This window comes from Necator americanus, chromosome II, assembly GCF_031761385.1.
Source record: "Necator americanus strain Aroian chromosome II, whole genome shotgun sequence".
Lineage (NCBI taxonomy): Eukaryota > Metazoa > Nematoda > Chromadorea > Rhabditida > Ancylostomatidae > Necator > Necator americanus.
In genome coordinates, this window is record NC_087372.1 from 27821099 (window position 1) to 27845128 (window position 24030).

General features: G+C 40.8%; 4 protein-coding genes across 5 annotated transcripts; 2 read left to right on the forward strand and 2 right to left on the reverse strand.

Annotated features, from left to right (window-relative positions):
* Positions 1 to 462: 462 nt before the first annotated feature.
* Positions 463 to 840, reverse strand: RB195_019688 (uncharacterized protein; the record flags this gene model as incomplete). The annotated part of the gene is made up of 1 exon (XM_064187658.1): positions 463 to 840. One exon carries the CDS (start codon positions 838 to 840, stop codon positions 463 to 465), a length of 378 nt encoding a protein of 125 aa, XP_064043539.1.
* Positions 841 to 2160: 1320 nt separating this feature from the next.
* RB195_019689 (uncharacterized protein) lies at positions 2161 to 2427 on the forward strand (the record flags this gene model as incomplete). Its single annotated transcript, XM_064187659.1, has 1 exon — positions 2161 to 2427. One exon carries the CDS (start codon positions 2161 to 2163, stop codon positions 2425 to 2427), a length of 267 nt encoding a protein of 88 aa, XP_064043540.1.
* Positions 2428 to 7614: 5187 nt separating this feature from the next.
* On the forward strand, positions 7615 to 15032 carry RB195_019690 (uncharacterized protein; the record flags this gene model as incomplete). Of its 2 annotated transcripts, XM_064187660.1 has the most annotated exons (8): positions 7615 to 7686; positions 7764 to 7892; positions 7981 to 8120; positions 8182 to 8252; positions 10879 to 10984; positions 11053 to 11158; positions 11222 to 11252; positions 14968 to 15032. In XM_064187660.1, the coding sequence occupies 8 exons, from the start codon at positions 7615 to 7617 to the stop codon at positions 15030 to 15032; spliced, it is 720 nt and encodes a 239-aa protein (XP_064043541.1). The 2 variants fall into 2 exon arrangements, with proteins under 2 accessions (XP_064043541.1, XP_013294962.1); XM_013439508.2 differs by lacking the exons at positions 11222 to 11252; positions 14968 to 15032 and having other exon boundaries at positions 11053 to 11221.
* Positions 15033 to 19990: 4958 nt separating this feature from the next.
* On the reverse strand, positions 19991 to 23519 carry RB195_019691 (uncharacterized protein; the record flags this gene model as incomplete). The annotated part of the gene is made up of 8 exons (XM_064187661.1): positions 19991 to 20084; positions 20160 to 20257; positions 20414 to 20596; positions 21787 to 21972; positions 22880 to 23038; positions 23098 to 23193; positions 23245 to 23322; positions 23382 to 23519. 8 exons carry the CDS (start codon positions 23517 to 23519, stop codon positions 19991 to 19993), a joined length of 1032 nt encoding a protein of 343 aa, XP_064043542.1.
* Between the last annotated feature and the right edge of the window lie 511 nt (positions 23520 to 24030).

Below are 24030 nucleotides of genomic sequence, written 5' to 3' on the forward strand. Positions count from 1 at the left end.
AGTCTAGGGGACTTGGTCCCTCGTTCCCCTGTGATACCAAAGAGCTCTATCCAAAGCTCCTTCGGGTTTTAACTTTTTAAAACATTTTCTACTTTTCCTCATTCATATATCTTACGGCCTATTTTGATGCCAAATGTATGTAGCTGTGCTCCCCGGCACTGTTCTTTTATGCTCGGTCGTCGCATGTGCAAAGTTGTTAATTGTTGATGTCGAGAACCTGATAAACAGATTTTACGTTTTACTTCGCTTTGTTTTGTAGGCGGCAGTTGAGGTTCGTCACAGTGCTTTAGGTGGGCAGTATGTGACGCAGTTATCAATCTGTAAACAATCCTATCTCCATAATATGCGAGTGATAGCGATCAATAGACGTGAGTGGCCGGATTCGTCATGTCTCACTGGAACTAGACACTGGCTCGTTGCCACCGATGAGTATTCCGTCAGTTGGACGCGATTTTACGAGCGTTAAGCAAAAACAGACCATACTCGAGTTTTTTCCCGTGTCCGAACCAAGCACGAGAGGTCACAGAGGTATGAAATGACGCGAACAGCAAACACGCCACCGAGGAGACGCAAACAATCGTGGTGTTCGATTGGATCGCATCTGGTAGCAGCTTGCAGATCCAAGCTGCGTGTGATCGCAGGATCAGCGTCGGCTGTCCGCTGAGCCGCTTCGGTCGCTGCTGTTCGCGATTTAGCACCGGGTTGCGTATTGCTGGCTGACCTTTGTTGGGGATTATCCATCAAAGGCTGTGGCTGCATCGATCGCGCGACCCGATCATGACGCGTTACGCAATACGATGAGTGCTCACGACCATTAACCACCTCAGAATTACCTAACATGTAGTTATTATATGCACATGCACACGAATGTCACGATTAGCCTCTGAACGCCCATCAATCTGCTCCCGTTCGTTAATGTCCGGTGGTCACGGACATTTCCCCTATGTGAACCTCTCCACTTCGACCGCTAACAATCAGTCCTTTCATCAGTGACACACAGTCTATGCGTGAATTATTCGATAGGCCGCGTCCACTCTACGCTGTCGAATGCCACGCAGCCTGTCCTTTTTAATGCACGAACTGGATTCCACGCGGCCGTCAATTGCCGGAGCTGACCCGATGTGACCGGCACTTTACAACGGCTTCCTCGTACTACGAACTCGGTCAACTGACGGCTTAGCCTTGACAGTGGTTAGGGCTAGGATCAATATACAGAGACTATTGTAGGGATGATGCACTACGGGAGCTGTTTACGAATTGGCCCAAGCAGAAACATGATTCTCAGAAGTCAGACCTTGCTAAAAATTCAGCTCATCAGCCCACCATCTCAAAATATTCTTAGTTGAACCGAAACTTTTGTCACATAGATTTCCTAGCGTTATGAGCCGCACATACACGTATTGTAGAATTCACTACACTCAAATTATAAAGCAGTTTTTTCGAAGGGATAACAACGAGAACGTAGTAGATTTTCGTACGTTACAAAAACGTTGCCCCTTTTTTTGTCTACAAAAACGGCGGTGCTAGAAATTCATTTTTGTATCGAAGCACGCCGAATTACGTAGGTGGTTGATGACGAACGAACGAACAGAATCTCTGGAATTTTCGCTTAGAATTTCGCGTAGCAACGAACAGCGACGTTGTTTTGGTCATGTCGCACAGATGGTGAGCGATGAGAGCAATGATTATTTAGCTGCTGGTTGCTCCCCTCTAGAAAGCTATCAATATAAATAGTGACCTATCTCATACAAACGACTCTTCATTTTTTTCTTTACGTGAGCGTCAATGACGCTGTCCAGTTAGTAGACTTCCACAAATTAACGGTATCTTTGTTACGCCAAGTACCAGGCGCACCAAGACTCTTGTTCAAAGTCGGAAAACTCTGGCCATCTTTGATTAACAAGTCCGCTGGTCCGTTTAGCCTAATCCGAAGGGGTCAACGTCGGCCATATTGCTTTATTAGGGTCCCGAACGCCGCACAGTCACCGAATTCTAATGAGTAAAGCCGCCATTGTAAACAAACAATGGAGCGGTCGCGTCCCCCGGCGCTTACGGCTCGATCCAGTCGGAAGGCGTCTGTCTCTCTCTACGCATAGCATACTATTCCACGCACCTGCTCTTTTGAGGATGCGACACTGCTACATGCTCTGTTAATCAGACATGCCTTTGTCGTTCGCCGATCCAGATCAAGCGGAAATTATGACTGATGGCATGTCGGCTTTGGTGAAAGCCGGACTAATTCTGTCAATAAATCAAGGGCTAGACAAGGTTAAAAGCGGTGGGCAGGAAGAGTCGGGAAAGCCGTTGCGTGGACTGCGCAAACATAGCTGTTCACGTAATGTGGGGGTGATGTTCCTCGCACGTATAGCAGAGCGTGAAATGGTGTGGAGTCAGTGTTTGGAGGGAATATTCAGGATGGCCGGCTAGGCAGGAAGTTCTTCCAAAAGAAAACTTCTAAAAAGACTTCGAGCATTCGCTGTCTGTGCTGTTCTTTTACGAGCTTTCGGCGTTACCTCGCCGAAAAGACTTACGCCGCAATCTCAGTAACTAGAAAAGGCACTAAACGCAGCGAAAATGCGCTCTCAGTGTAGTAATTCGGAACAGAAAAAAAGAAACCATCGGGGTTCTGTCCTTGCTGTAGATGTGGATATTTTGCTTAGGATTCGTAGGGGCTAACATTGGTCTAGGCTTTTCGATTTGTTCGATTGCCCGCAGCTTATCCGAAAATTAAAAATTGCTGCTACCGAAAATGACCGTCGACCTCAATATCACCGAGAGTTTCCGCGTTCCCAGCATCGTTTTCGCCTATTCACAACGATCTCGGCCTAGTGTGCCGAATTCAAATGATCCGTAACGACGACGACAAAATGTGAAAAGCGATCAACTACGACGAATCAAATTTATCGACACACCTTTTTTTTGCGATCGTTATGCGAAATGCGATGGTGGTTCCCTGCGCAAAACTTGGACACCTCCGCCATAACATATGGAAGAGGGGCGCCACCGCTTCGCGCATAAACATGTGGTAGAAGAATGGCGCGAAAGTGAAAGCAAGAAAAATGACACTCACACATACACACACGAACAACGAACCTCAGTCATGATGTACTCTGTCCAGAAAAAACCTTCGCCTACACCTCCACCTCCTTTTCCGTTAGGCGACTATTAACTGTGTTTCCGCCATGTCTTCTGATCCTTATCGATCAAGTTCAAGCTCAGTGTGTGTTCCTTCCGAGATTCATCGAAAGTGCGCATAAACTCTTTGTAAGGATGGGTTTTGCCTGCGCATTTTTCGTAAGCATTTCTTCCTCACACTTTGCATTATTCATGTGTAATTAAAATGCTGTTATAATTATAACATCTGTTTCCGTCATTTTCTAGTATCAGTATTTATATATTTCTATATAAATATACATTTAATTTTAGATTGATTTGCTTGAGCTGTAGCCAAGACTGGTATTGATCTTTCTTTATTAACTAACAGCTAATGTTTCGACCTTATCGCCTTCGTCGGAGCCTGGAAAAATCAAATTTCTAGTATTGTTCAGCATCCAATGGTTCAAGCAAGTCAATGCCTTTTATTAGAAAAAAGTAGGCGCTACACTCCATTGAATTTTGAGAAGGAAGGGAAACTCCAGAATACATAAGAAACGGGACCAAAAAGCGTAAATGTTCATCGTCGTTTTGAGGGTCTTTTTTTCTTTTAGTGTAAAAACAACTTGACACTACTTTGCGGGGACATTCGAAAATCTTTCTGAATTCATGCTTCAATCTTTTAGAAATACGAAGAAGTCTAAGTTGAAAAATCCTGCATGTCAAATTCATCAGATCCAAAAACGACATCTTCCGTTATTCCCCTCGTTCATTCCCTTCTAGCTAAATTATACTTATGCCTGTTTAATTTATATACGTTTTTATATTATATGTGTTTTTTGTCTCGAAAGAGAATTTCCTAACGATGAAAGGTCATAAGAACACTTTTGGGAATGGCTTGATCCTACACACAAATAGCTCTCCTCCTTTTGTCTCGCTCTTCTCTTATCGGTCGTTATTGGCGAAGAACTATCGCTCAGATAACACCCGATACACAGGCAAGATTTAGTCGGTCGAGAAAAGGAACGCCGCTGGCCGCTTTCCAGCTGATAACACACGAACAGCATGGCAACACGAAATTACGGGCGACTCTGCAAAAAGAAGCGTGCAGACAGCATTTGGACAGACAGACATAGTACGCGAGGGTCAGTGAGGCACTTTTAAACCACCACCGAGCAGCGACACTATTCATTGTGCGATCCGCGTCCCATTCACCCCCTGACTGACAGTGTCACTAATAACTCGTCCGTATATGGGAAACCACAGTTGCAGGCCATTGAAAACACTAACAAGATGCAACACTCATGGGAGCCGGTTCGCGAAAAAACGGACGGATCTCATCCTTTTTTGTGGCGACGCGATTCTGGAAGCATTTCACTCGATATGATCAGATGAATGGAACCATTAGAAGGTGTGAAGGCATCCGCTGCTCATTATAGCAGACGTCCCATCATTCACAGCTGTTAGGAGTCAGTGGTTACCGACTGGATAGCAGTTGCAGAGTCCATTCATTTCCGATATATGACTGGGACGAGAAGAACAGCTGGGCTACTTGTTACGCACTAAGAAGGTCACCGTTGTTTCACAGATGCTTAGCTGACACTCCCAGCAAAACAATGGAAACTGGGAAACTCTGCTCACCATAAATCATTGCTCATAGCTGTTTAGACTACCTAAAATTTCTGGAAATTAATTTCCATATTTCTAACGTTACATGATAGAGCTATGGAGACAGATTTCGAGGAGAACTCTTAATGCAGAAGGGTTTCAAAGCAAAAAACCGCTGGGATATCACCAATCCCATAAACAATAATAATTTGCTGCTTGATCTTGAAGTATTCTTTTAACACTTCCTCTTTCTTGTGTTCTTCTAAATAATTTCATGGATTTCACCAACTCACTGGTCAGAGACGTGCATTATTGACCTCACCATCTTTCTATGAACTTACTTCTTATCAACATCGACGTATGCCAGGATCAAAACTGCACTTCTTCGGAAATTCCTAGTAAAAACTGGTCAGGATTTCTAGTTCTTATAGAAGTTGTTGAATTGAGAAATCCGTAGCTAACGCTGTGTAGTGACTAGAACGCTCGTGTAGATCCTAGTTCACTAGGCTAAAGATCACAAAAGAAGCAGTGAACCTTCAAAATATGGTGGATCTAGACTTATTCGAGCCCTCTGAAGAAAGCATTGTGTAAACCTCCGTCATTAGGTTCGCGTCTTTACCAGATGTGCCAATCCAGATTGTATTCCTCGGATAAGTATGTCTTAGGAGGATGAGGAGATTGAGAAATGGTGGGTGACCCGTGGTCAAAGATTCTATGTTTATGTTTCGCATTGATCAAATTTACGAAGTACACAAGTTTTCATGTCTTATTCTACATTAGATACCTACATTAGATATTCGTAACAATTTCATTTTTGTAAAAGTTACACAATTTTTTTTCGAGCTTCACATGCCGTACATATGCAGGGAAATCAAAGATTTTTGACGTCTGATGAAACGATTATTGACTGGAAAATTTCTGAAATGAAGTCGTTTTCAGTAGGCATCAAGTCTTAACATTCATGAATGCAGCGCATCAGTTCGTTTGATTGTGCAAATGCAAAAAACAGCCTTAAATTGCTGGTTCAATTGTATTGTGCTGGTCGCTTTACAACTGCGTGAACTAACTGATTTAAAATTATTTAAAAACTGCGTGAAATGAAACGAAAACGAAATCTAGCATGATTCTGAAATAAGGGTTAGATTCACTTTCAAAGACTATGGCCGGGAATTCGTCCACGTTTTCTTATTTTCACGAAAGAATCGAGACTACAGGACTAGAATATTGGGATAAATCCTGATCAGAAAAGCAAAAGAAGTGCAATTGTATGAAATGTAGTATCGAGAAGCTAAAGGTATCCATTTAATTATGATATCAAAGAAACAACCAAGAAGACTCAGTTGATTTGCCAGTAAGAGGTACTAAATCCTTCCCAACTGTCGCAGAGGGTCATCTTCATGCCGAGTGCTTTTCTCGACAGCTGATTCAATCTTGAGGGTTTACGGCGATCATTTGCATGCCTCGTGGTTCTTCTCCTCCTCGTTCTTGTCCCATTTCGTTGAGAGACGGGACAGATGGCAAGGCTTCAGTGCGCAATTTGTACACGCGATCGTGTGTAGCACATGGCGCCAGACCCTCTCAAGAGGTTACCTAATTTGGGCGTTGATCTGACGTCCACGGAAGTGGTTCAGATTCAGAAAATGGCTGTGTGAATTGTTTGGGACAAAGTCGCTTCGAATTCTTATCATCTATGCTGAAAAAGCTCCAGAAAAAGACAATATTCCTGGATGAAGACGACGTTTCTCGAGTTTTTCAAGCCTTTCTCTCATTTTTCCTCAGATTTAAATCTAAACAAATGGCCAGTCGCAATAAAATAATAGGTGCTGAAATAATGAGGGAAAAACTGCTTGAAATTTTTGCTCCTCATTCACAAAGAATGAATCATGCAGAAAATTCAATTAGAAATGCTTCTTAGTCAATCTATTAGTTAAGATCATAGTCTGCTTGAGTGTGTTGGTATTAGTTATAAGAAAAATTCTGGAAAATTCCAATTTTCTTTCAAGCCTGCGTCAACAAGAAAAAGGAGAAGGAAGAGAACGGGTTTGTAAGACTTAGAAAGTGCAAAGGAAGATCTTTGAATTAAAGATGCGTTAATCAGGAAGACAGCAAGAAATAAAACACCTGCGAGAAGAACTGAGGAGAAGAATGATAAGAATTCCTTAAGTGATACACAACAACAAATAAGCACAGTTGAGAATTTCGGTTGGAAATTGTAATCCCTGATGGAATCATCGAAGTGAAAATATATAGGCTTTATGGGTACCAAATAATGGTATTTGTGACCCCTTGAATGCGACCCTATCCTCACCATCCTCGAATATTGTCGCAGAGTAGTTTGCAGTTAACAATGTCCCATTTTATGCACAGAAATGAGGAGCGCTATGGTATCCTACCCGATCCGACCGAACCCCAACGTCAAAAGCCTCCAAACCAGACCAGAGCGATTCATTGGTCCCATCCACGAAGCTATTAAGATCGTGAATGTGGCAATTCCACGAAACTGCGTAGCCCCACTGTCTCCGTGATCAGACGACGTCATCGTCTCGTCGTGAGATTCTGCGCGGAGATAGCGCGTTTTTTTCGGATCGGCGGCCAGGAAGCACACTGCCCCCCTCTGTTCGTGCACTTCAACGGATGCCACCACGCTTCGAACTTCCACAAAAGAAGACGTTTGCGAGCGGCGACGGCGATTCGGACGTGACGCAACCCGCCGCGCTCTAGTGCCAATCGATCGTTGCCGGCGACACCGACCATTCAAATTCATTGAGACGACGATTGCATTTTTTTTTCCTTCCTTTGATTCTCGTTTGATTTGATTGAAATATGTGTTTTATAATCGATGGCGATTCTTCCATGTTTGTAGGACTTACTCTATGAACTGAACTCTTTTCTAGGCATTTGTTTTTGTTATAAATGGAAAATAACAGTCCTGGCAGAAGGCAACGCGTGAAACGGTGTCTTTTTGGTAAGCCAGACCAAAAGGAGGTGCGTTACCGCTTATATTGCTTTTAGCAGTAAGGAACCTTACCTTTACGGGAATCATCTTCTAGCTTTATTTTTAGGTCGAAAAATGGCTGACCGAAACCTCCAAGAAGCAGTTACGACAAAGTCGGGAAAAATGGAGCTATGACTTCGAATTAGACATTCCAGTAAGTGGTGATGTGGAATATGAAGCCATTCCTGTAAATAAGGTACATCCAAAGTGTTTCTTCTTCATTTTTATTCAACATTTATTTCTGAGCTTATCATACTTCTAGAGTTTATTAATTCTAAGTGTAGGTACCTTCCATATACAAGTCCTGCAGCGTTGGTAGGAGGAAAGGTGGGAGGATTGCTGAATTTGACCCGAATGTTCCTTCTGCATCAAAGGATGAGGGGGTTACCGATGAAGAACCGAGTCACCATCGCCCTCTCACCAGGTTTTTAGAGTTCCCGATTTTTTAGACTGTTCATGACTTATGATTTTTATTTTTTTTTCAGGTCCTGTACTAAACTACGTGATGATAACCACATGTTGCATCACAAGAGTTTGAAGCAAGCAAAACTTACTAGTAAGTTTGTTGGGTCTTGTTCTTTCACATATGTTTCCATTTTCCTTTTATGTGTACTTCCATTCTTCAAACATTGTGTTTGAGAGAATGTTTTCGTATGACGTTGTAGCGCTGCTCTATCGTTACTGTGATCTCATCTTATTTTTCTTTCGCTGAGTCATTCGTACTATTTTGTATATTTTACATGATTCATATTTTGACACAAAGAGACGTACCATTACGCTGCTTCAATTTTATTTGCGCTATGTTTTGGTGGCTCTGATCCTTTTCAACTTTTGATACCTTATTTTAATTTTGGTCGGATTACAAGAGGCGCTTGCTCTTTTGGCAGAACGTTATCTCATTAAGTTCGATTTATCTAGTTCGCTTTCTAAAAAGTGATTTTATGCACACTATGCCGTCATTTACGCTACGAATGGAGTGTTTGTGTTCAATTCTCTGAGGTGTGCCTCCACAGTAGGCAAAGAAAATGTCCGCTCATATGCTGCAATCCTGATAACATGTTGGAATTAATAGTTTAGTTGCCTTACGTTGGTTTAGCTTCCATTCTTCGAAGATTCTTAAGACGGTGTGAGTGCGATTGCCACAGTTGGCAGAGTACCGCTATTCTTACACGGATGGTTGTACATAAGAGATAATTCAGTTTTTAGTGGTCTCGTAAATTTTTGACTGGATCAATCAACATGTAGTCTGGCGAACCATGCCTTTTGTATTGCCCAGAAGCAATTGAACGTTGTTCTCTTGAACACCGAACGGGCGGCCCGTGGGACCCACGGCGAAGTTTTGTGGCTAGAACATTTTTCTCTCGTCTTTGTCTCTTTGGCTTCTTCTTTTATATCTCCTCACTGGTGAGAAAAACTAATCTGTTTTGATCAGTTCTTCGCTACAAACTTAAAGAGTTTTTATGATTATTCTGCTAATTCTCTTCTCATTGTATTGCCTTATTGTATTTCTCTCATTTTCCTCCAGCACTTTTCTCTTACGTTTGTTACCTCCGTTTGCAGAAGAACTTGCTGCTGACGCGTCGAAACCATCCCAGCTAGGTAGATTGGGTTCTAGTTGCACCTTCCAACTCTCGAAACAAATTCAAAGATTGTTTTCGAGCTTAAGAGAAAGATGCTATAGCAAGTGAAAATTTAAAAAGAAAAGATCAATGAAAATATAGAAGCTTTTTTTGTGATGATTGCTTACTGACTTAAATGAAAGGCGTCCAAAACAACACCCATTTTCGAAGAAAAAGAACTCTTGTCATATTTTATTTGCGATCGTAGATTTCTCAGTTGTACCGTAAAGATGTTGTTGTGGGTTTGTGACTCACTTTTGCAAAGTTTTGATTCATATTGAAAAACCCTCGAGCTGGAGCTGAAGCAGATAAGTGGCTGTACAACGATTTCGAATGTATATTTCGAAACTGCTGCAGATTAGTGTTGTTGGTGTTTCGTCTTTCAAATTCCTCCACTTCGTCGTTTATTGAACTTATCGCAAACCCGTTTTGTACACCAGGTGTTTTGCACTCTAATATATCGTAGAGCGTCATAATCCTCATCATATGCATAACGCCTAGTTGTGGAGTACGTGGCATTTATGTCTCGCCTCGTTGACCTCCCTCTGAGTCCTTTGAGTCGAGGTCAGTGGTTATAATAGCGGGGCACGATCTCCAACCAAGGACATGAGTGAAGAGGCACCATAGCACTGTTCGGGCATTATGGGATGTCTTCCCTTTCAAAAAGGAAAGTCTCGGGTTGTGAACATATGCACCACAAATGATGGTAATTTACTGTGGTTATGTAGTAGTACCAGTAGGTTCTAATGTTCTGGGAAGACAACGTACATTGTCGGAAATTCTGGTGTGGAGTAGTGCTAATATTACTGACATTGATGTGTTCATCGGTCAAATTACAGTCTCAAAATTGTTCGTTCGGTGTAATAGTCGTAGAATAATCATCAACGAACTGTTTAAATCATTACGGATCATTAATTGTCGAAGACGACGGATGAAATCGATGAGTCGTATTTCTCACACTGCACGAACACAGATTGGCAAAGTGGTTGGTAATTGGAAGGATTAATCGTTTTCACGCTTTACGTCCTCGAGAATCCTAACAGCTGGGTTCGCATATGCTTCGCTCGTTAACGTTTTTCTTTGTACAGATGGTAGGACGCGTGATGGTACTTTTGCATACAGTCTGCATACCGTACTTGTATAATTTATTACGGTATGTCCTGAATTTTTTTTTCCAGTTGCAAAGTATGAATAACGAGTGGGATGTTTACGGATGACCAAATCTTGAATAAACAAGAAAGTTCACCTTTAGAAAATTAATTCATCTAAATGTAGTTATGGTTCTGATCACTTATCTGATTTTTTTTTGGCTCTGTTAAAAGACATCGTTATGCTTATGGAAGTGTCCTCTCTATGCGAGGTGATCGTTCCTTTAGATTTGCGCAACAACGGTTCAGTCATGCGAAATGCGGCACGTCTTTTTCTCATTATTCATCAGATTTCACGATAAAGATGTGTTTGCCTGATAAGCTCGCTATTTTACGTCTTGATGTACCGCGCAAACAAAAGAAAAGTTCACGATTTTTCACTTTCATGAACAAATTGTGTTGCTTTCCCTTTTAGATTATCTGAAAGTGCGAAAACGTCGTTCTGCCGATTCGCGTAACAATAAAGATGCTGTTACGCCTGTAAAGACAATGAAGTCAGCGGCACCCAACAGCCCATTCCGGTCAGTTTTTCAGAGAGAAAAAAGGAAAGAAACCGTTCCAACGCTCCTGATCAGCTAGTTCTTTTCAGTTTTGTTGAATCTACTTACTCTGAAGAAGCCAGCTGCGGTGAAACATCACCAAGAAGTCTGTCTGCCAGTCCTCCCAAAAGTCCGCGGAAGCGCCATCAACAGCAAGTAGTCCATTCACTTCATTCTCAACTCCCGAAACTGCGCTCTCACGCGGCTGTTCATAATTAGCTGTTCGACTGCTTAAATCCAAGAGATCAAGGTGTGTTGATTTTCATTGTGTACTGTTTCCGTTGAAATCATGGAAATGGTAAGTTTCACTCGAATATCCCAGCAGCAAATGTTCGTAAGCGAAGATTCAGACTTACTGAACGTCCAAGGAGCTATTAAATTGATTGCTTTGCTTTGTTGTCTGCGATGGTTTTCCGTCATAGAGTGTTCTTCCATGCAAAGAAATTGAACTTTGTTTGGGCGCGTTTTTTCCTTGACGTTGTTCTTGTTGCTTTCTTTTGGTGTGCATTTTTTGCGCAGTTTGGACACAAACAACTACTATTCGAATTACTTTTACCTTCCTCAAATATTACCTTACTTCCTACTCAACCTACCTTGCTCAAATATTCAAAATGAATAGTTTGAAATCCATTTATGCCAGTAATTTCAAAATTTTCATTTTGTTTTTGTAAACAAGCGTCTGGTTTCGAATTCTATACAGGATAGTAATCAGCTGTCTGGTGTCAATGGCGGCATCCTGCTGAGGTGCAAACGATTTTCCCATTGTGCCTCATGTCCATGCGCCCATAGACATCCGACGTTTGAACCAGCCGTTGTTGATGGCTACTGCGCTCAGCAATGAATTCAGATTAGGTGTTCTTGATTTATTCGGTTTAGGAAATACTGTCGAGATTGATTTGTAGAGTAAGGCTATCGAAATCATCGTCGAAGACGACAGAAAACGTTAAGAACGACACTTTTGATGTATGACTGTTAAAAGCATGTGTCTGAATAATATTTGAATTACTCCTCATAAATTTTTAGAATGACAAATTTGAGAAAACTGGACTTTCTGCAGTAGATATTTAGAAGACTACCGTGAAATAAAACCGTAAAATAAATTACTTTAAAGTCGGGTACTCCTCTTATGACGTCTCCTAAGGCGGTTGTGTTTTGTCAAACTAACAGAATGAATTCCAGTTCGGTTTAATAAAGGATAATAGCAGATTAACTAGTGATTTCTTAGAGTAGGATCAGATATATGAATTTTGAATTGATCATATAAATCAATTTTGCACTGACACTACATTTTCTCACCATCTTTCCTTGCAAATCGTGGCTTTTGCCTATTTAGGGTTTTTTCCGAAGGGCATCATAACTTCTTCTGTTCACAGTATTTAATATGACTGACTTTATCTCGGGACTGCATTTAACCAAGTGTTTTTCTTAATCTTGATATTTTTAAGCTATAGAAACCGACCTGGATCTCAGATCTTACATCCTAATTTAAGCATTTGCACCGAAGTCTTTGCCTAGGTCTTTGTTTGAGGTGTCAGAAAGACCTGCTACTCGTAGAGATAAAGTGACTGTTCGCGGTTCGGCTTTGAGGTGGGCCGGTTGCTTTGTGCTTCACATTTGTCCAAGAAGAGAAGGCGAAAAGGATATTGATCGATGAGGATGCGGCGTTCACACATCCCTGTGAAACTGGAGGAAATGCGACATTTCCGAGACCAGGAAGTGTCTGAAAAAATTTTTAACGTCCTAAGGAGTCTCCTTTTTGGTGTATCTGCACCAAATACTTCCACCGGTTATTTGTTAGATTGTGGAACGATATGGTTGCTAGTCCATGTTTTGTAAAAATATTGACTCCAGAACATCACAAAATTTCTTTCCTCGTAAACTTATAGTTTTTTTTTCATTTTGCTAGATTTGCAGCTGTTCTATTTTTTTCATGAGTGAAGGCGCGTTATCAAAGTATCACCCTGCTAATCTTCACTGAATCGCCGTTGAAATATCATTATAATATAATATAGGTAATAATATAGATGCGCCTGGTATGGAAACATATTTGATTTATCAGAGTTCTGCAAATAGCTCTAGATATCTCTTTCAGCTCCATAATACTATATACCGTAGTGTGCTCAGGGTTTCTCAAATTAAGAAGAAGTGAGTAGAGAACGTCTCGTTCTTAGCCACGGCTTCTTCACTTAGCTGAGTTTTTTTCCCCGTATTCCAGTTTTCTTCTCAATTCTGCCTCTCATTTCTACTAAAGATGCGCACATCTGGGCACGTGTGCACTTTTTAGGCGCCACTGATTGTGTTTTCGTGTCCAGTTCGTATATTTGGTGAATCGAAGCCGTTTGTACTACCGTTGGGAGCAGAGGAAGTGTCCTCTGCTAAATAAAATTGCACCTAATGGCTGCACAAAGCACAAATTACGAGTAAACCGAGTCAGAAGTGCAAACTAATGGATTTGAGGAATCAGGTGCTGCCGAAGTGCTTTATTTAGGAGAGCTTAGCGTAGAGTACTGAATCAGAAATTCAAATTGTTGCTATGTCAAATTCTTGTGATTGTTTGAAAAACACCAGAGTAATTTACGCTTCACTTAATCCGACGAACAATCTTCTGTTCTAGTGGTCCCGATTCTCGATGGAGATTTTCATAACCCATCCAAGAAATCATATCTAAACTCGTCTGAGTTTATAGGACAAGGAATCTTTTGTCAAAAGTTGCCGTCTTTTGTGAAAAGTTGACTTCACCTTCACCCTACTCCTTCATTTTAAGCTCAGACTTCGTTCCTTCAACAAATCTCTTATTTATTTCGCGTTATAAAACAAGAACAAGAAGCAGTGCCTCACAGGACGGCTCTCAGGCGAAAAGTTGAATCCTTACTATCCCGAAAAAACTTCTCAGTTCTGCCCATAGTTCTGGACTAGGATTTCCTGCATATTGTACGTCCCAAAGGGTCGAACAGCGCGTTTAGAACACGTATATCACCCGAGTAACCGGAAAATTTTAATGGAAAAAACTAGATATTAAAACAGCTACTAAATAGTAAAAATTTTAGTGTTTTTGAATTCTAAAAATTTATAAACAGAAAGGCAACGATAGTTAAAGTGGCGCACGAAAATATTCGAACAAATCTTTGGTCAATGAAATTTTTGTTATTTTATCTCATCTTAGGACTGAGTAATTAAATTGTAATTTGAGTACTCATTTACACAAAATACTTATACTAAATAAACCTGAAATTAAAAAAGTAAATTCCAGCTGGTTCTGTGTATCAGTTTCGTGTTCTCCTCTTCCCCTTTCCTCTGCTCAATTTCGTTGTTCTTGAAATAAAATATGGGTTGCTACCTTATGTTACCGTATGTCTTTCCCTTTTTTTCATGCATTGGTCGCGGCGCTACAGAGGATTCCATTGCGGATTAATACCTACGTCTCGTACACGAACAATGGTCGTTCTGTTTCTTTTAAAAAAGAAAAAAAAACTGCATATAGTCCTTACGTTTTATGATGTGAACACCATGAAAACGTGCAAGAATGTACGCCAAGTGGTGTTGCTTTCTTCGTTTTTCATTTCTAATAGAGCAAGAGTTGGGAATGACGTTGATTTTCTGCATTAAATTACTACACTAATTGTTTCTCGAAGGAAGAGGAGTTTCTCCTCTATTTTTTTAAAACAAAATATTGCAAGAGACTTGGTCACGACCAAAATTATATCTAACCATATGCGCTATCACACTGTTCTGCATCAGGTTCTCTTCGTAAAAAGAAATTTTTTTGAATCGTACTAGTTTGTTTATGGAATAGCTTGCCTCCTTCTGGATTGTTATCAGATTTTTCTTTGGAGCGAGGTCAACAAGTTACGCAATACGGTCGTCACCAAGAGTTACGCAGCATTAGTCATATCGTATCAGCAGCAATATAATGGTTTTATAGAAATTGTAGTGATGGTAGCGAACAATATAATTCTTTCTTTCAGGGATTCGCATTACAACTGTGAGCGTTACTCGTGTAAAGTGCTACGTCATATTTGAAATACCGTGATTTTCCACGGCACGACAGCCGTACTACGATGTTTTATGAAACGAGAATCTGTTCCTATATTTCGTTTAAAGAACGTTTTTCTGAATACGTAGAAAACTGTTACTTATATCTGTGAACATTTTTGAATGTGTATATAGTTCTTATCATCTCAGATGCCTTATTCGTTATGATCATTTAATAAACGTGTTAATGAGAAGATATCAAGCAGTTTGAATCGAAAATGAAACTTCGATGGTTTACTAACAATCAATTCAATTAGTTCTGCTTCTTGGTCTTCTCGAGCATTCTCTCGAGCTTGGTGGTTTTTGAAGATCAAGGCTGCAAAATTCGATCTAATCAACATTGAAATTAATAAAATGGATAGAGTCCACGGCGTTGATAAATTCCTATAGGAATCCGTGCATGCGTTGGACTTTAATTCGGAATCATATGAGGTTTACGAACGCGTGTCTAGGCTATACAATGATCTGCGGGGGCTAGCTGATGCCGAGAGTTATCATAGGGCGGCATCATTAGCGGTTACGAATCAGTAATAGATCGTACAGACAGAGTAGGACCTCGTATTGACAGCGCTACACCTACCGAGGATTGAAATTCATCAAAAAAATTCCTACATGTAGTATTCACGTGTTGTTTTGGTAAGGTGAAGCAGGATACATACAGATTCAATTAAACATTTTCTGTGCATCTAGAACCTGAACCTATAGTTACGTCCTAAATTATGGATAAAATGTGTAGTTCGCCGCACTATTGGGGCGCTCGAGTCCAGTTATTTAAGAGGTGAAATCCTTTTTCAAGTTGTTTCCAGAATATTTCAATGAAACTCTGAAAAGTCATTACAACGATACGAATGGTCTCCTTTGCTCGATCTCTTTTTGTATCTCTCGTATTTACCATAGGAAAATGCTTCTGGGCATCGAGGAACTAGAAGTGCTACGTTACGAAAAAAAATGAGGTGATATTTTTTCGAGACAACAAACACTAGACACTCAAGACAGACTAGTTTTCACACCCAGCAATTCTTCTAATTCTAAGATATCCTACGTCTTTTCGGGAAAACTATAGCGAAAAAATTTGCTTAGCTGCAGGAAGCGCCACATCCTTCAATTTTGGGAGTTATTTACTTAAAAAAAAATCTTCTGAAACGACCGTTGTAAATAAACATCAGAAGGTACAATCTGTGTGTGGCTGTTAACTGGACGCGTACATACGTCTTAGGTGATCTCGGTCCTGTCGATTGGACGAGTCTGATTCTGCTGATCGCACAATCGAGAGGACCGGGGTCACGGAGGACGTATCACATGAAGTCGACCATACTTTGGTTGGGTTTCTTCATTAAAGGCAGGGCATCACGAAACTGACGTATTTTTGGAACCTGTGAGAAAATGTAGAGTTTGAGGTGTAGATTATGAGCACAGACGTGGCCCGCACGATTCCTCATGATCGTGCTGAAAAAGCGGCATAGGAAACGGTGGTTGTTGGTACGTGAAAATGCCCCGTCCTTGTGCACGAGCCACATCCACGGGCGAGCTGTCGGAGATCAATGAAGTCTCTTCACCAGTCTATTCAAGTAAAACCAATGAATAGCTCACTGAGGGGGCTGGAGCGTGCCCAAAGCTGCCCGTTCTAACGTACCTGGTAGGAAAAACGCCGTTCCCATGCCGTTTTGCTGTTAATGCAAACTATAATGTATTCGAACGAATCGTCGCAGCAATAGCATGTATGTATAACAACAGTATGTGTACGCATGCAATAGATTCCTGAGTTACACAGGAGCTCCGTTACCTTCTTCCGCCTGTGCCATTCTCATCTATCTTAACTTTTAGTAGTTTTGTAGGCTGACACTCTGGCGGAATGATGAAATAGTACCTTGGTAAGATTGTGAAGAATGGGAAGGTAACCACTAAATATCGTAATTTGTTTCCGAGGTAACGCGAAGACGCCGGAATGTACACTTGTTTTCAGTTGATTAAATCTTCAAAGAAGAAGTGTTAGTTTTAAATCAACATCTAGGAAACCACTGTATCCCTTTAGTAACTTGTAGGTGCAAAACTACTTTTCCTCACCTCAATCAGATCATGTTACATACACTCAGAGATCAACTGTGAATAACATTGCAGTCCGCAAGAGCATAAGCAACAAAAAGGAACTAGATAATCTTCATTTAAAGGCATCACCCCACGAATGTGAGATGGTACGGATTTCAGGTGGGGTATTCGTGCTGGCACGGAAAAGGCTGGCACGCTCCAATCGAACTCCTTGTGGGAAAAAGCGCCCCGGAACCCCCGAAGCCGTATCCTCCGGACCGTTTTTTGCGGGAATTAAGAATAAATGGGTGGAATCACCCCTCTCTGCATAATCTACGATCCCGTATACGAATAATCCACCTGAAATCCGTACCACTTCGGATTCGTTGGGTGATACCTTTAACATCCAGTAATATGGGTATGGCTTTCTGAGAAGTGCAGTTTTGTAGATTTTACAGTTCAAATGAGTACAATGTAGCACAACTGTAACTGTAGTGTGGGATATTCCAGTGGATTACTGTCGTCTTCATACTGTCCTATCCTACTTCAAAAATTCGTCGGACATAAATGCTAGGCTGAGTGGAACCGTATATGTTTTCAACCAAATTTGGATAATCTAACACGCTTTAAAAAGGAACATTCCGATGAAACACATCTGTAGCCTGAACTGAAACGCCTAGTTCAGTTCTGTCCCAGTTCTACTATTTAATTATACTGAAGCAATTTTATGTAAGCTCTGGAATTTGAGAGAAGTTGGATCCAGTGCTAGATCTCTTTCGCGAAAGACCGGAAAGCGAAGAATATGTCCTTTTCCATCAATTTCTTTATTGACAATGTGTAACAACAACAAAATGAATGTGTACATATTGACGTGTGCAAACAGTGCCGTGAACTCATCCTCGTCCCAAAAGCATCAACTGCCGACAGACGACCATTTGTTGATTTTTCATGATTTTGGATACATGATGCATTGGATTCATGATGCAATTAAGTTTTTTTTAATATTAGGTTGATCAATAAGTTTGTAGCGTTTTTATTTTGGATCTTATTCCATGATTATTTGTGCTGTATTTGTCAAAGTGTATCCAGTATTCGAAAGAGTTCTTTTTGCTGTACGAGACAAGACAATGCATTATAGATGTTTTTTCGAATAAGTTAATTATTCACGATCTTGAGGAGAAATGGAATAACCATGAGACAAAAACTAGCATTTTTGACACTTGCTATTCTTCGGTTTTTATCGAGGCCAAAACGCTACTGAAGTAGCTCGGCACGTTTGCAACACGTGTGTCGTAGGCGAGTCCACTGCTTTGCAAAGTTTAAAAACAGCCAGTTTTAGAATTTGTCGAGAAGTGTCCCAGAGCACTTCTGAAGGAGGACAATCGCCAAACAAGTCGTGAATTGGTCGGAAAAATGAACTGCGCCCATACAACCATCCTCAAACATCTTTATTCGATGGAATTTGCGGAAACATTTGGAGATTAGGTGCTCTGCGACCTTACAGAACCCAACAAAGAAAATCCCCTTCAAATTGCTGCGCAACATCTCGCCAGACATCGAGCAACATGGGATCGCAGACAACGATTTCTGTATAGAATCGACACTGGAGACGAGACGCGGTGTCTCTACGTCACCACGACAAAAGGGAAAAAGTGGGTGCCCCCGCCGAAGATCCTGATTTTTCCTCGTGGATATTCCATTTTTGAGCCTCAAAAATCGTCGATAATCAACTTATTCGAAAAAGTTGTGATAGTCTTGTATAGCAAAAGATCTTTCGAGTAGTGTGTACACTTTGACAAATAATGCAGGACAGTTATAAAATAAAATCCAAAATAAAAACGCTACGAACTTATTGACCAATCTAATATATTATTTCACAAGAACTTATAGAAGTCTTAAGAGCGGACCAGCCACCTTTGATATCCAAGTTCAATGTATTCCACTTATACCGTAAAAAAATTCGTTTGGTGCCAAAGAAATCTCATGCTCATCACAAAATGTCATCCTTCATCCTTTCTTGTTTTTGAATTCGCTTGGCTAGTACTAGTACAGTACTAGAATTTTTCCCTCAAAGTTGAAAAACCAACCAGATTTTGTTTAGACGAATTGTATAAAGACGTATGTCAATGGTTTCTCATCAGAGACCTTCAAAGAATTCCTGAACAAAACCTAACCTAGTCTAACGATCGTTCCCTCGCCATAATCTGTGTCGCAATCTTACGAGTCGTCTCAATTCGACCGCTCCCATCGATGTTCACTCACGCATCAAATCGTAACTGACGCCGCATGTAATTGGATTAAGCGAAACAGTTCACTGTGCTGAACTACGAAATTGTGGGAGTTTCGAATAATTCCTTCTTATCAAGTGGGACGTGCAGGAAAATGCAATAGGATCCTTTCATTTTCACCTTCGTTATGCAGATGAATAAAGTCGACCAGACTACTGAGGAAGTTTTTTTTTATTAGGTAAGAGCTCCTCCAACTTCCAAGTAAAATAAGGTGTGCGAGTTGAATGGTACTGTAGTACAATTAATTGTTGAGGCTCGAACAGTTATGAGTATCGAGTTATTAGAGGACGATGAGGTCATGGTCAAGATAACAAAGAATTCTCATTGAATTCTCAAATTTCTTCGTTTTCTTTGGTTCTTTTTGCGCAAGGTATTGAAGACACAACATTTCCGCTGTGCTTGGAATAGAGTTTGATATTAGGGTATTTTGACGTTCTAACTGAATCCAGTAAAGAAGATGATTCTCAGGTTTGGGATTGATCAGCGCTGGATACAACATGGTTTTTATATCATATATACTCAAATGTAACAAATGCTTCACAAAACTGAAATTGGTTGTAGTCTTTAATGACGACAAATATACAGCAACTCATCGAAACAAAAAAGGTGAGGAAATAGAACTGAACTGAAAGAATCGCTAGCTTTACACAAGGACAGGAGCCTTCAATAAGGATGGGTCACGACATTGAGTAGAATCCAGACGCGTGATCTGCGGCAATAGTCGAATGGCTTTCGCTCTGAGAAAAACCACTTCACTTTTCGAAAAAGTATAGTTTTCAAGATAAAAAAAATCCCTACAAACAGAACCGAACCTGTAGTCTTGAGCCTCCGAGAATGGGTTGTTTTCGAGATAAACGAGATTCAAGTAGGGTAACTCTACCAGTTCATCGAATACCTGCCAGTCTTCCAGCTGCAAACACGTTTTCATAGAAGTGTTTCTAATAAGAAGTCATTGATTACTCCAAAACCTCAGATTGTAATAAGGAGGAAAATGAATGAACATTTACTTGCGGATATGAAAATAATCCCTCCCATTTACATTCTTCTTTGTCAGCTAAGAACTAACCTTATTATTTTTCGCCCAAAAATCAGTGACCTTCTTAAGATGACGTATGCCTTGTACCTTACAGAGACGATTGTAGTTGAAATCGAGGATTTCGAGATTCGTAAGGTTTTCCAGACCAGATGTGCTTTGTATTCCATTTTGAGCGAGGTAAATCTCTCGGAGGGTGCTCAGTGAAGACACACCCTAAATAAAGTCGATGAGGTATTGATGTAGTGACACTTGAGTGTAGGTATGCAATTTAAATTTGTTCTACTTTCTCCGAATTCCACTTGGGATGCGCCAACGCGTTTTACTTCGATTCAGTAACGTTTGAGGTTCACGAACGCGTAACTGGCCTATACAATGAATTGTGGAGGTCAGCCGATGATCAAATCAGTGTTTTTATCCTCTCAGACAAATCTAGTACCAATTTGTCGATCGCGGAGGGATGAAAAGCTTGGTGAGCATTAGGAGTGAGTACGCATGAGTGAAGCGTTACCACGTACCTTGTAGGGAAAAACGTCGTTTCTCACGCCGTTTTCCAGTGAGTAGAATTGTGTGACGCCACACTTATACTCGTAAGCTATACACCGGACTCCATATTTTTCCCCAGATTTCACAACAACATCAGTTTCGTGATACGCTGCCTTTAACGCATACTAGTAAAATTGGGAACGTTTGGAGAAGACTGAATTCTCTGCGTTCTGTAAAACTACATAGTAGGGAGGAATGGTGTAACCAGGACTGTTTCCTGTACCAGTAGACGGAGTTGACGATGGCGTCGCCATGTCCGTGGTCATAAACTACATTCCTGCACCTATTCAATCGTTGAGAGATTTGAATACCATCTATATAGTGATATGCTGCCTTCAAACAATTTTCAAAAGAAAGAGATGTTGAGATATGTAGCTCTAGATTTCCTCACACCATTCATTGCCAACTAAGCGCGAAACTTTGTGGAAATTTAAATTTTCACCTCCAAAAAATTATCCATAAACAATATCAAAAATTCTGCTCGCAACTATGGGTTTCAAGTTCTCCTGCACTGCCGCATGCCTTTTTTTGGTTGCGTTTTTATTCGACAGCAATATGTGTGGTCCATATCCACTGCGGTACGTTATTTTATGCATGAAATCCGTATAGTACTGTTCGGCGTCAGAAAAAGCTCACTATAGACCCAGATATTTTGTTCAATGGATCATATTTTGTGCGAACTATAAAAAATGTATATCAAACCAAATTAGAGTTGCATAATGCAAATGATTTTCGTAGAGTGTAGTATAATTTTAATCTAAAAGTACATCTCCCTCTGCTCTGAAAAAGCTCCCTGTGCGCCTACATGTATACAGTTTCAACGATTCTGACAAATTTACTATTATTTAGGGCACACAAACCTCAACCACCGTTATGGCATTGGCAGGCAAACTCAAAACTTCGATCTTCTTGAGGCTGGTAAGATTTTCGATTTTTCGAATTTGATTGGCACCGAGAAACAATCGCACAATGTTGCAGTTTGAGTCAAGATTTTCAATTTTCTTGATCCTGTTATCGCCGAGCTCGAGGTATTCCAAATTGACAAGCTGAAACATATAGACCGCATGTACAAGAAGCAAAATTCTGCTGCTGCTAGAGCAAATGTACCAAGGTATTATTTCGCTATTTATGGAACGACCACGTATCTCGGGGAATCTCCGATTGCCTACTAACAACAACGATTAAAAACGATATCATTTATACTTGTGTCCTTCATTATCTTCCATGAATACATACAACGTGAGACACCGTTCAGCCTCTAAGAACACTCAAACGAGCACAACTGTAAAGTATTCCGCCGCAAAAAAAAAGAATTTAGATGGAAGTGAGAACGAGGTCAGGATTATTGGAAAAACCTGTCTGAGTTGTTAAGATGTCGTAATTCGTCAAGATTTGTAGTTGCATTTATAGGGGCAATAACATCGACATTAGGCTTCTGATAGGTACAGACGACAAGGATCTCTTGGATCTTGCCATTGCCTGTCAAAAGATTGGTGTTCGCGGATTCACCTCGCTTTGTGCCTCTGCTGGAAGCTCAAGATTTCCTTAAAACATTTTCTAATATGGAGTGATGTGCGAATTACTACTGGTCGACGTCTGATGGACGTTCTAGTATGACCCACATCTCAACGTTTTCGACCTGTCCAATCCAGCTGCGAGGCTGTGTTGTTACCTACCGGGTTCCCGTCAATTGGACCCTTATAACCATAGCAGGATACTGGACGTGGACCCCGATCATTGAAGCAGGAAACTTAGTAATGAAGCAACTTAGTAATGAAGCAGTGTAACTGCTATGACTACCGTTGTTCTCATAATATTTCAAATATTATTATTTTATTATTAACTTTATTCAGATCTGTTTTAATTGCTCTGATAGTTTACGGTATTGAAGCACCATGAGCACATAAATATGTGAATAAATAGATGATTTCATACCAATCCCAATGTTCATACCTCTTCAAGACCCTCAATTTTTGTGATTTTATTGTGAACAAGATAGAGGGTCTTCAGTTTCGTTAGCTTCTCCAGATTTTCGATTTTAGTAATGCGGTTAAAAGAGAGATCCAACGTTTCCAAATTTACTAAGGTTGAAAGGTTTTCGATTTTCTCAATCTAAAACAACAATCGTTACAGAATGTTTTCAAGCTCAAGCGCTATCGTGACAAAACAACCTGATTATCATAAAGGTCCAGATAATTTAATGTTGTCAGAGTATCCAAACCTTCAATTTTCTTCAGCAGATTCCATCTCAAACAGAGAGATTCGATCTGAAATGACTGAGGTATTTTACAGCTGTGGTTTTTTTTAAACAACATTACTTTACGAAGGAACTCGAAGCCTTCAATTTTCATAAGACGAGTGCGAGTCAAATCGAGTGATATAGCATCTCTGTCAACCTGGAAGCGATCCAGCGAAGAGTTTTAGATCATGAAGGCCATATTTGAAGGACAATTACCTCTATAACATTTTCTTCCTTCTCGGCACCATGTTCTTCTGGAGCAGCTCTTTCTTCAGCACCTTCCACTGTCACCGACATGACTAATTGGTTCTCTTCTTCGGCTTCGTATTTTCGATGATAAAGATTATCGAACATGCTGATCAGCACTCGATAACATTACGACATGTTGAAATGCATGTTGTTAAGGAAAGGTATGGTGGGTCAAAACAACATGACGCTCAGTTCAGATGCGTAAGCGGCTGTGTTTGAAGCGGTGAATGTAGGATCGACGTGGGAACATCGCGAGCTGCAGCGATGAGTGGTGCTAGCAAGGGTCCCCCACCGCTTCGATCCTAGAAACTATGCTCCACCGCGCAGCTTCAAGCGCAATCGCTTACGTAACTGTAGCGAGCTGCATGCCGTTTCGACGACATGAAGCGTGACGTACGTGGGGTAGCGGTTTTTATCCGCTTGCAGATGGATGCGGGTGTATCAGTGTAACGCAGGTAATGACTGACTTCTAATCTGAGGAGTGAGTAGGCGAGGATCCCATAGGGTCCCGTAATTATGTGAAAAGCGCAAGAAAATGAACGTGTTCAGCCTTCTCGGTCCACTGCAAAAGATCCCCCAGAATATGTCGATTCGTCACTGTTACATATCCTGCGAG